The sequence below is a fragment of the Cyclopterus lumpus genome, chromosome 11 (genome assembly GCF_009769545.1).
Source record: "Cyclopterus lumpus isolate fCycLum1 chromosome 11, fCycLum1.pri, whole genome shotgun sequence".
Taxonomy (NCBI): Eukaryota; Metazoa; Chordata; class Actinopteri; order Perciformes; family Cyclopteridae; genus Cyclopterus; species Cyclopterus lumpus.
Genome location: NC_046976.1, coordinates 13,484,019 through 13,496,802, shown reverse-complemented (window position 1 = coordinate 13,496,802; position 12,784 = coordinate 13,484,019). Strand labels below are relative to the sequence as shown.

Below are 12,784 nucleotides of genomic sequence, written 5' to 3'. Positions count from 1 at the left end.
ACAAGTGTTATCCAAGTAATCTCAACTGACCAAAAAAAGCCTATCAATTCAGCTCTGATCTTACTAGTAGATCAACAAGGATCTGTCAAAATCGTGGCCTGAAATGCTGTTTTTACTATATTGTATATCTCCCTCTAGTGTTCATTCCTTTACCTGTAGCAGATTTCTACACCAGATGTAGACGTGAATGAAAGTCACTTACTAAAACCGTAATGGCTACTAACATGTACAAACAGTGTATAGAAAGAAGGGGCCTGACACCAATATAAAAGAAGATTTTTATTGATGTGATATCAATACAATCAAGTACTGTAGATGTTGTATAAGCAGACAAACATTTTTGATCAAAAAGAGTGCATTTTATACCCAAATTCTATTGCATAGTGTGCACGCAATAGCCTTGTATGACAAACATCTTTGAAGTTGATACATTGTACATTACTCAAATAGAAAATAAAAGTCAACAAATAATCCTTCACAAACAACTCTAGAATGCTAACTACATGCTTTTAACTCATCAATGCTGTTAAATATCATTTATACGTTCTAGGCTTCGGTGGTCGGTTTTGGCATCCCTATTAAATTATCATAAATGTATAAATACATCTTCATTAATTTCATGTGCAAATGGGAATGGCCGTTTGTATTTACGGAAACTAAAACAAACAAATATCCCTTAAGAACCGAAGCAAGGCTTTAAAAAAAAAAAAGTGTCGTTATTTTTAAAGAAAAACAGAAAACACGTGATCGAGATGGTACGTGAATCTTACTAACACTCGTTGACTGATTTGCACACAGGGCAAACTCTGCAAGCAAAACGTAAGGACAGAGAGCTATAGCCACATGTAACTCACGTCACCATTTCATATGTCCAAAAATAGAAGGCGACAAAAAAAGGCAACATACAGTACACAACGAGCCTCGGACGGTCTTGGAGACTCACATGACAATAATGTTACAAAGCAGTTGTAGGTGTTTTCTTTATGAGAAGGAAAGGGCAAGAGCAAGTCCACTGTTTGCATTACATAGACTTAAAATACTGATTAGGCCTTCTCCTAGCACTGCTTTCCCAGAAGAGTTACTGTTTATTATATCGTGACACAGCACGGTCAATGATTTATAGAAACATTCTATACAACATTTATTCTGATTGCAAAACTCAATATTTGTCCCACTCCTCCTGTACATTGACATTCCTCCATCAAGATGTAAGGTAGTCCTTAATTCAGTGTAATGATAGTGTTTGGGCGGCATAAGTAAAGGCACGGTAATCGGTCAGTAATTATAAGCCACTTTTCTCAATGTTACCCAAACGTCCTCTCTTCTGTAACTGCAACCATGATAAAATATGTTTGCACACTTCACCAGAGTGACGTTTTTCTGTTCGTGACTGAGTACAACCCAACAATTGTTGCACACCAGTATGCCACTCATTGAACCAATATGCAAAATAGTCAAAAGTGTTCAACCAGTAATTTATTTTTCCTAAATGTTGTCTTCATTATGTTGTTGTCACCTCTCATAATCTACCCATTACCTTCCCCTATTTTATAACTTGTTCCCTTACTTTGCAGTGTGTGGATTTTTCTTAAAAGCCCAAAGCAGGCTGAGAGATTTTGGAGTCAGAATACACGTGGAACATTAACAGGACTGTAAGCTCTTTCTCAGGGTTTGTAACTTCATTTAAGTTTGTGATTATCTTCGCTGAAGTATTCATGACCTGAATGCCAGGGGGACAATGTGAACTACACACACACACACACACACACACACATACGTACACGTGTGTTGACATAGTGACAGACAGAAGGGTATATTTACCAGAACGTACGAGCACTCGCATACACACACAGCATGTATCCTTAATGCCTCATCCAACAGAAATGAGTACATACACCACTCTCACCTCTGGCCCACTACCTCTCCCAGAAATCTGGCAGGTAGTTGTTAAATGTTACACAACCTGTATTTCACAACCTGTGGGCCTCAGTCAGTCCCTTTACTTATTCATGGAGTGAATTCAGATTGATTCTCATTTCCGGCTGTATATTTTTTACATTTTTCATCATTATTCTGTTCTGAGAGACATCTTGTCCTTGTAGCCACAGATGTTCCATGAAGCAAAACAATAATTTAGCTATTTTAGACACAATGGTTTTGGAATTATTAGAAACAATTTCCTTTAGGAATGATTCAGAATTGCTCTTGTTTGCCCAGCAACAATAAGTTGCTTAGAAACTAGCATTGAAGGAAGATGTATTTTGTTTTTCAACCATTTGCATCCCCGTTTTTCATAAACAGTCAGCATCTTCAAAGATTTTGCAAAATGTGGTCAGAAATGCAGCTTTCATGGTATGGCAGCAGAGATAACTCACTTAGAATGTTAATGTGATACTAAATATATAAATGGTTAGGATACCATTAGAAAGCAGTGATGTCATGGTTAGAGCATCTGAAAGGGATGCCTGCGCCACCATGATGGGATGGGCAGTGCAAATGTGAAAAACAGGATCAATAGAAGGACACGGGCCATTAATCCAGCTGGAGTTGAGTCCTAACCATGCATATTGCAGTTGCTCTGAGTATCTATTCTATGGCATGTAAACCTTGACTGTATGCATACTTATAATCCTTAATTATTTTTTCCTGAAAATAAAAAAGCATATTGTTTGCAATATCAACTCTTAACAAGCCAGTTTCATTTTTAAAGTTGAATACTGTGTGGTTATATTTACTCTTGGATTGTGTTTCTTGGATTGCATTTCTGGACAGTTCAATAAATTATAAAAAAAAAGATAAAGGTCATCCTTAAATGGTCGCCAACTAAATTCAGAAAGAAGCAGAGAAATAAGCACCCTATAGAGATGCCAACTAATTGTCAAAATATATATCTCACTCTTTAAACAAAGATTTAATCCCATTAATAATTTTAACGTAGCAATTGTTTAGAGTACCATAAAGGTCAAACAAAAGAAACGTGAAAAGTAATAGTATTTCAGCCACAAAATGCCTTGTTTTGCTATTGTCTTTCTATATATTCTATGTTGTATCGTTGCTCTTTATGTCAGTATTGCCATTCACGGTTTAAATAGGAACACAAGGGGGACGTGACTGCAGCCAGAGGAACCAATCACCCCCCAGGGTCTGGTGATGTCAGAGCTTGTGGGCAGGATGTGCAGTCACATAAGGTCTGTCACTAGCACATTACAAAGTAAGGCACTTAATAGTCTGAATCCGATAAACAACGACACCAACAACAACAACAATGATGACAAGGACCAAATAATAACAATAAAATTATGACAATATAATAATTAAAATAATATAAGCTAAAAAACACCATTGTGAAATACAACCCAAAACATACATTTGAAGGACATTGAAACAAAGAACACAGTATGAAATTCCTTCCCCTGCTTTTTAAAACTTTCCATATTTAATTCACAAAGTTTTTCTTCTTGCTGATATTGCTGAGGGTGAGACAGATAAAGATGATGGCAATAATATTGAGAATCCTATGGGTTTTGTGTTTCTGTAATGGCTGTAGGTATTTTAGGTTTAGGGCTGCTCTGAGGTGCCGATACAGGAACAGGAATGAAAGGACAGGGTTATGTGGGACAGAGCAGAAATCCTGAGAAGGAGGAGTGAATGTATTCGGTAGAATAGAGGCCATTTGCCTGATCCGAGGGCATCTGGACCCAGACCTGGTCACCCTCCTTCAGCTCTAGGACAGCACTACCGGACGCCTGGTCCATGTAGCCTTTCTTGTATTCATCATAGGTGTAAGTAGCTGGCACATTGTTCTTGTACAGTGCCACCCACAGGCTTGTTCCCTTGACATGCATGTGGTATGCAAAGTAGTAGACACCAGATAAAGGAGCAGTGAACATGCCAGTAGCAGAGCTGTAGGCATTTTGCCCGTTGTACAGGGTTCTGTCAAATTTGATTGGCATGGCAGAGGGAGGGAAAGGTGTGGTGAGGATGGCCGTGAAGGCCGGTGCCACAGAGGCAGAGAGTGGGACTTGACTGTATGCAGGCCCTTTCCGGTCTCCTGGTACTTCATCCCCTTCCAACTGCGAATCAGTTGCCCCTGCAACAACTGTTTGGCCATTTCCTGGAGGACCGGGGGGCCCTGGAGGACCAGGAGCGCCGTGGTTACCATTAAGCCCAGAAGGGCCTGCTTTTCCTGGAGGACCCTGGGGACCTATAGTTCCCTTCTCTCCAAACTTACCCAGTCCTGCAGGCCCTGGAAGTCCGGATTCACCCTTTTGGCCAGGGCCACCCTGTGGCCCCATGGGCCCCATGGGACCCTGTAGACCAGGAATTCCTGACTGCCCCCTGGGTCCTGGAGTTCCTATAAACCCTGCCTCACCTTTAGGCCCTGAAACACCTGTCAGTCCTGGATTTCCAGGTAGGCCAATATGCCCTGCATCACCTTTGGGTCCAGGTTTTCCAACAGGACCGTTAGGTCCAAGAATCCCTTTCTCCCCAGGTATGCCAGGTTTTCCAAAGGATCCAGTGGGGCCTTGGTCGCCTCTGAGGCCAGGAAGTCCTGGAGGGCCTTGGGGCCCCAGCTCTCCCTTCTGTCCTGACATTCCATGTTTTCCAGGGAGTCCCATTGGCCCTTGAAGTCCTGGTGGTCCTGATTGCCCATCAAGGCCTGTTTCCCCAATTGGGCCCAACATTCCTTGCCCTCCTTTGTCCCCTGGGAGACCAGGCAACCCACCATAGCCCTTGTCTCCTTTAGGTCCACTCAGACCAGGTTTTCCATAACCAGGAGTGCCAGGAAATCCAGGAGAACCCCTAAGCCCTGCCTCACCTTTTGGACCTTGTGAACCTAGTCCTCCAGGCAGTCCGTCTTGCCCAGGCTTCCCTAACCCAACTGGTCCTGGCAGACCTTGTAGACCTGGAGCCCCAGCCTCTCCAGGTTCTCCTTGTTCCCCTGGGAGTCCTTGATCACCTTTAAGACCAGGCAGTCCAGACAAACCTTTTAAGCCTGGTTTGCCTATACCTGGAAGACCAGGAGGTCCTGAAGTGCCTTTCAGCCCAGGAGGACCCCTTATACCTGAAGGCCCTGGCTTTCCATTTCCATTCTCGCCCCTAAACCCACGTTCACCTGGTGGGCCAGAAAGGCCCTTTCCTCCCGGTTCACCCCGAGAGCCAGAGGGGCCTCTCATGCCTGGAAGTCCAGGTTTCCCATTTAGAGACAAGCCAGCTGGGCCAGGGAGGCCGGGCTGCCCTGAAGAACCTCTGGAACCTGGTTCACCACGAGGGCCAACCTCGCCATTAAGCCCATTCATTCCCTTTGGACCAATTTTTCCTGGGAGTCCTGGAAGTCCGGGTTTACCAATTCCTGGAAAACCAGGAGGTCCTTGAGAGCCTGGCTGGCCATTGAGACCTGGCTTGCCCAGTCCAGGTTTGCCTGGAATTCCTTCAGGCCCGGTGGGGCCTCTAATTCCAGGTTTGCCTTGGGGGCCTGGTTCCCCCTTGACTTCCATCATGGGTGGCATATCTGCAAAAAAAGAAGATCATATTGTTGGCATGATAATATATTTAAAAGCAAATAAGAAGTAGAACACTGATCAGAAAGTTTAAAACATGTAACATATAAATGGGTTTATGTGTAAATAAACAAACATGCGTAACACATCTTCAACATTAGGAGCAATAGGCTGCTGTAAAGTGCCAGGGAGAAACCTGAGGTTCATATCTCATTCAAACACTGTTGATTTGTGATAAAAGGATGACCAGCTCTACCATCGGAGCCACAGCTGTGTAGTGTCCTGAATGCATTTGGATGGAAACCAAAAAATTCTCTTAAATTACTGTAGGTCAAAGCAATACAAACAAACCCTCAGGGATGCAATTCTCATCTCCACTGCAGCCGACTGCATCAACCAGCTGCTTCACCGTTAGAGGTAAATTCAAATCTGTCTTTACGAAACACTGCTTCATCGTCATGTAAGAACGAAAGATACTTGAAACACTGGACTTTACACAGGTCTGCCACTTAGCGGTGAGGGTGTCAGACCTTAAAAAGAATTAAAAAAATTTAAAAAGTTAATGAATCCATCCTACATGTGTTGTAGAAATACCTCAATCATTTAGCCCAAAGTTAAGCTATAGTGAGGCAGACTGTTGCAGCAAAGCAAGTGCCAATAGACCAATTAAAAAAAGAAAACAAATGTTGTGTTGATTTCAGCAGTTTTTGATAAGCCGCTGAAGTTTTGAAACAACGTACTCAACATCGAGAGAATCAATGCAGCTGCAGAGGCACTAGAGAGAGAAGATGTACAAATGCAACTGGGGGCTGAGTACATTGTCCACTGTCAAGTGAACAACAATTGAGGGCAGACAGAATGAATAATGAATTAAGTAGCTATACAGAGATGAAACATCTGACATCACAACGTTGTTACCGATTAAAATCTCAATCATGTTGGAAAGAGTCCCCTGAATTCCCTTTTATATAATTGTGTCATTTGATGACCTTTTCCATGAGTCGAAGGCATGGTAAGCTTTCGGACTATTCAGGTCATTAATTAATCATTTTTCTTAACTGCGTGTTTATTGTCATGAAGGGCTAAAGTCTATCCCAGGTTAGAATGAGCAGAAGGCAGGCTATATTCTGGACAGGTCTCCAATCCATATAACAATCCATGTAATCGTACCATTAGACAGGAATTCACTTATCTGTTTTACACCTGAGTGACTTGGGTTTGAGAGTGTCTGTAAAATGAAAATATTTTGATTGTGTAACAAAGCGGAAACTAGACTGAAGCAGTGTTCCACATGTCTCATTATTCTTTCCTAGCTGAGTGAGGGCCACAAAAAGCAGAAGCACAGGCCTGGCCTGCAATCACAAATTGTCATCAGGTTTGCTGCTACTCATCTCAACAACATTGTAGGTCTCATAGCCAGAGGGCAGCTCACCTTGTATTCTTTTCATAAGAAAGCACAAATGACAAGTGCCCACTTTTCAAAATGCATGGTATCTGTTTGGATCTCTGTCAGACAATCTTGCAGTGAAATAAAGAAGTGACCGCTGCTTCAGTCAGCCTAGCCTAATGAAAGCAAAAGATTCAGTTGTGGAAAAGTAATTTATTCTCATTTTCTAACCATATCCCAAAACAGTGATATGTAACACATGCCCTCTCAAACCTGGGATCTGTCAATAAACCAACAGCAATAAATTACCAAGGTGAAAACATATTCTTTTCTCTGCCTTGTAATATTAAGCTTGCAGAAAAATGAAAGTTTAAAATCCCATTATTTCAACCACAGACCACTATTTCCCCCTGCTGGCACTTAATGAGAATGCAGCCTTTTTGAGATCATTTGAAATCTAACACAATGATGATAGAAACAAAGCTTAACACACTAGATAGCACATGGGTCATAGTACTGTATGAGTCTAGGTATGTGTGTGTACATTATTATGTTCGGCATGTGAGAAAGCCTGCATCATGTAGTTTTGAAATAAATATTTGATATACGAAGTGATCATATGGCCCCAAAATGGGTGCAATCAACTTTTAAAGCAAAATACCAATTTTAACAATGAAGGTATTATTTTTTTTTTCATTCTGTATGATACCATTTACACTTTAAGTGTTTAATTTTAATATGTTTAGACATTAACAAGCAATCCTTGGGTAAATGTGATGATTTTGCTTACTCTCTGAGGTTTAACTTTCACCTGTTAACCAGACTGTACAGTTTTTGTAAGATTTCAGATGTAATCACTTTTGTATCCTCCTCCAAATAAATGGTTCCTATAATACATTTAGACTATAAGTTTGTCTATATCAGCGAGGGTGCCAGTCGAAACATTGTGTTCAGGTGTGTAATGAGCATTCTGGCCTCTGCTTTGTGTGTTTAGCTACTGTAGAGTGCCTTAATAAATCACCCAGAGAGAGGAAATAAGGTGCTTCACACTTGAGAGGATATAATGGCTTCTTCAGTACGATTCTCTCCAGATGACAAAGACTTAAGTTGTGCTTTCAAATACATTTAAACTGACAGAGTCACTGAATTTATTGAACTCTGCTCTTGTAAAAGCAAATCAACGGGAGTGCCCGAGCAAGCCTGAGGGCAGTACACACACAAGAAAACCTTTATACATGACTGGGAGACAAATCTTGCTTTTAGATATTTGATATGTTTTTTTAATGATAGTCTTTCCATTAATTTTTCTCTGAACACCTATTATTCCTCTCAACGACAGAACATATTCTTTGAGTTACTACACTCATATGCTAAGTTATTAGATGTTGTATCTGTGGTTTGTTTGTTTTATACGATGAGTACAATACGACTGCTATATACTTTCACATATTCTGTATAACATCACAGACATTATTTTACACATTTCTGGAAAAGTTGACTGTATTTGTATTTGCAAATTATAATACCACATCTGATACATTAGATCTAAGGATCCTATGTATGTATCGTTGTTTGAGTTGAACTGATAATTCTACTATATGGTTAATTAATTGATGAATTATTTCAGTGGTGATGCAATGTGAACATGTGACCACTGGGTGGCAGTCAAGGCCTTGTATTCATGTGAGCCACATGGCGCATTAGTTTCACTCCTCCGAATCTTAATCTTGTTTCTAGCACACTTTGAAATCCCATTTATAGAAAGCATAACTCCTCTTTGCAAATCTTTGATGTTTCTGTGGAGGGATTTAACTGCGACACATGAACAGTAAAATTGCTTTGAATCCAACTTCTGGATTCTGTCTTTGTCCAACATCTTATTATAGCACTGAACTGAAAATGTGCCCGTCGTTTGCTTTGAACTTTGCTTTGAAGAAGGGGCCTCTGTTCACACATGGCGCGTCTCCTATGATCCAAATTGGTATTGGTAGTTTGAGTAAAACTTGATAATGATGGCAATGACAGCAAGGACATTTATTGTCAGGATGATTATCACCCCCTCACTATCCCAGTTCCCCTTGCCTGAGTCTTTTATACAATCTATTTTTATATCCTTCACACTTTCTCCTTCATCACACAGCTGAAGAATAATTGATAAACAGTGGGGTAAAAGCATCCAGATGGCAGGAAGAACCACTGGCCAAGTGGAGCTCAGCAAACGGTGGGCAATCAGGCCTCCATTAGGCCCCAACTGAGAAGCTGCCAAAAGCTGTCGGACCCGCAGGGCAACGAGACACACACTTCAGCGAGTCCTTTGACTGCCTGCAGAGAGCAACTAAACCAGTGGCTTGAGTGCACAAGTCTGTCCTGGGAGGGTCTCAACATCAGTCACAGATTGAACCGCAACGTTGGAGACTTCTTTTGTTCCGAGCACGTCGTTCTATCTCTGTTTTTTAAGACTTGCATATGATCCACATCGGTGCTCACTTTGGTGCCGATAGTTAGAAAAAAGTAACTTTTATACTGTTTGCAGGAAATAACTTTGAGTCGGGAACTATTCAATTTGAAATAACTTACATAAACATCAAGACTTAACTATAGTGTGGCTACTGTGTACACTTGAATTAATATCAGAGACACAGGGACTTGTCAAAGGGTCAAAGAGAGTTGCTAATTGTACAGTTGATCATATACAAAATTGCTGTACTGAGGAGTGTGGCTCAATAATATAGGGTTAAATCCTCCTGAATCAGTTCCAAATGCCCCAATGGACTGTTGCTGAAATGTGAGTGGCCCTTTCGGCCGGCAGAGTTAAAAGCAAACAGTTTAGTGAGACATTGACGTAAAAGAGACAAAAATAATCTCATGGATTACTTACCAACGTAATGTCCCTTTCCTTCTCTGAACGGGGGTCCTATAGGCCCTTTCATCATGGGCTGCATGTACTTCATGTGGGCCACGGGGGGATAGCCTCCAGCAAGAGCCCGCGCTCCCAGCATCAGTAGCACACAGGCAGGAGCCAACAGCATGGTCACCAGCATCTCAGGCTTCAGATGTCACACAAAAATAACTGGAGGAAGAAATAGAACAGAAAAGAGATCCATATTTGTTATTATGCTCAAAATGACTGGGCATTATCTTACAAAAAAAAATCTTTGATTGGAGTTTACAATCAAATCAGGGAGTCAAGAGGAGTCTGATCTGATGAGGCTGGGATGAGTTAAGGGATCATAATGTTGTCGGTTAGAAATCTTTCCATCATGCTTTAATGCATTTCCTCATTTATTAAACACCACACAATAGCAAACGTTTGTGGAAACACATTTTAACTTTTTGAAAGTTGCAAGGTAATAACTATACCCCTTTTGAATGTTTTTGCATTCATTGTTTATGAGCTGAAATGAGTGAATTGCACTGCTCCAAGCAATGTGAAGTAATACCCCCATATCAAATATTTTATGCAGTGAATATTAGTTTTTAGATTTATTAGTTTGTCTGTCTACAAGCATTGCCACAGACATTTAGGAAACCAAGGAAGCAGAGGAAACATGCTTATTGAGATGAAGGAGGGAAAGCAAGATAATCCCCAAATACAAATGGGCTAAGGGTTGGCTGACATCTCCTGAAGCATGAATTACTTCATGTGCAGCTAAATATTAAAGACAGGCACTACCTCCATTACTGGTGAATGATAAGTTACACAAGACTGTTCCCATACATTTCACATGTCCAAACATGAGTTGCACACACACTGCTGCTCTGCTGCTACACTGCATGCGGTAAGTATTTGGTTGGGTTAATATTGAGCCTATATGGCTCTCAGAACCTGTGGCAAGCAGATTTGTTGACTTTAATTTACTTCAGGAAAAAATGACCACATCTCCCTGTGCCAGATGTTTCCACAACCGTGGTCAGGTGCGAACAGGAAACCACCAGTGGATGGTTAGTGTGTTTGCGTATCGTAAGTGAGCAACTGTAGGTGTCCTTATGGTGAAATTATGTGTGAAAATGGCTTCAATTTCCACTTCAACTCTCAATTTAGCTGTTTATGTCAGCTGTTTTTGGACTGATGACTGTCAGCAGTTATTTTGTGATGATGTGGGATGAAAAATTGAATCTCAGGTTGAGCCTGCTCCTGTTTTATTGCCCAAAATGTCATGCATACACCAGGCATGGATATTGTGTGAACATGAGAGAAAGTGGTGCATAGCTATAACAAACTGCTAACCTGCTTTAGTATTTTAGGATTGAACTGACATACAGTGTCATAGACTGGCAGCAAAATCACACCAATATCAGGTGACATATCGCAAACCAAATGAGAGATAGACACACTTCATCACTCTGGCAAATGTAGTTTCTGATTACCACCTCTTACTTATTTGGGGTCATTAATATGAAGCAGCATTAAGTGCAACTCTTCAGTGCCAAAGAGATGGAGGAGGCTGCTGCAGTCGGTCTCTAGCTCATCAACCCTTCCTTTATTTCCCCCGGCTTCATATAACACTCATTTCGTCCTGACTGTCTGTGTGTGTGTGCGTGTGTGTGTGTGTGTGTGTGTGTGTGTGTGTGTTCACTCTGAGAGTTCACTCATGGAACAGCAGTTACCCGAACACAAGTTTTTCTCATTTGAAAGTTATCAGACATTTTCTAATTAGAAAATTACATCAAATTCTACAATGTAGTTAATTGGAAGCAGGTACCGCGAGTAATCTGGGAGTCCGCAGCAGCCTTCAAGTCACACGTACTTAGAAAACAATATGTTCATTGCCACCATGTGTGTGCAGAGATGACGTCTGTTTTACAGCTTTGATTCTACCGACTGTGATTGTTTAGCAACCGCACAGCCAGGTAGTCAAATTCTCATCTCAAGTCATTTACCAAAGTGTTAGAAACTTATTAGACATAAGTATGTCAGCGGTGTCTGTTTATGCTCGTTTCTGGTACCGCGGGTTGCACCTCTCAAATGTGCGTACAAAAGCTTAATCGATGCAAAATGAGGAAACCAAAGACAAAGATGTGAAAAGAAATAAACAGGAGAAAGAGAGAACAGTATTGGTGTACGGTCGTTGGCCGACTTGCTGGCTGGCTGGCAGGGGAGAGCTCGTCTGGTATGGGGGTCTGCGGTTTTGTTGCCGATGTAATTTAACTGGCTCTGGATGCCCACCATTCTGCAGGCCGTCAAACACTCTCAAGAACCAGAGCGACTCACGCTCAAACCCAGAAGCCGTGCATGACCAGGGATCAGACGCAGACAGGCAGTTCACAGACCTGCGCAATCTGTTTATCAAATGTTTTTCGTTCAAAAAAGCTCTGCAGACGTTGTGAAAGAAATCTCACGCAATCCTTCGCTGGCTGACCACCATGAGCCACTGCTGGATTGAGACTCGCACACAAGAAACCCCACGTAACACAACACCCAGTGTGAGGGTGTAGGAGAGCACATTATAGCTCTGGTAAGTGATTACGCGGGTTTCTCGATAATGCTTTAACTCGTTAACTTTCCCCCTTTTTTCCTATAAGAATTCGTCCTAACCAAAACAAAACCCCGGGTTTTCATGGTGAATCGAAGCCTCCCTCAGTCATTAAACATGAGCAGCATCCAGACTTACAGTGAAAAAGCCTCGTCTGGCAGGCCAAGTGACACTTTATACAAAACAGATTGAGCTGAAAAAAGAAATCACCACACACATCAAGGTAACAGATCCAAAAATACACAAAGAAAGAAAGAGCAGAGGAGCAAAGAAGCATTAATGAGGAAGTGAGGCAGAGTCTGACCGCACCGCCAACTCCATCATGACATTCTTACAGTCAACACGTTGCTGTTCCAACTTCAAGCCAGCTGTTAAAGAACTACGTTATGTCTGACATCCACATGGACAGATGGATGGGTAAA

The 12,784-nt window shown here is 41.6% G+C and overlaps 1 protein-coding gene across 1 annotated transcript; it reads right to left on the bottom strand.

The window, feature by feature from the left end:
- Positions 1 to 266: 266 nt before the first annotated feature.
- Positions 267 to 9,929, bottom strand: col8a2 (collagen, type VIII, alpha 2). The gene is made up of 2 exons (XM_034546059.1): positions 9,767 to 9,929; positions 267 to 5,512 (listed from the first exon to the last, which is right to left on the bottom strand). Exons 1-2 carry the CDS (start codon positions 9,927 to 9,929, stop codon positions 3,609 to 3,611), a joined length of 2,067 nt encoding a protein of 688 aa, XP_034401950.1. The 3' UTR covers positions 267 to 3,608.
- Between the last annotated feature and the right edge of the window lie 2,855 nt (positions 9,930 to 12,784).

Bases quoted from the DNA above. Each gene is read 5' to 3' on its own strand.
- col8a2 (XM_034546059.1), bottom strand. From the start codon at position 9,929: ATGCTGGTGACCATGCTGTTGGCTCCTGCCTGTGTGCTACTGATGCTG. The intron at 5,513-9,766 runs GTAAGTAATCCA...CTTTTTTTGCAG, and splicing joins AGGAAAGGGACATTACGTTG to ATATGCCACCCATGATGGAA.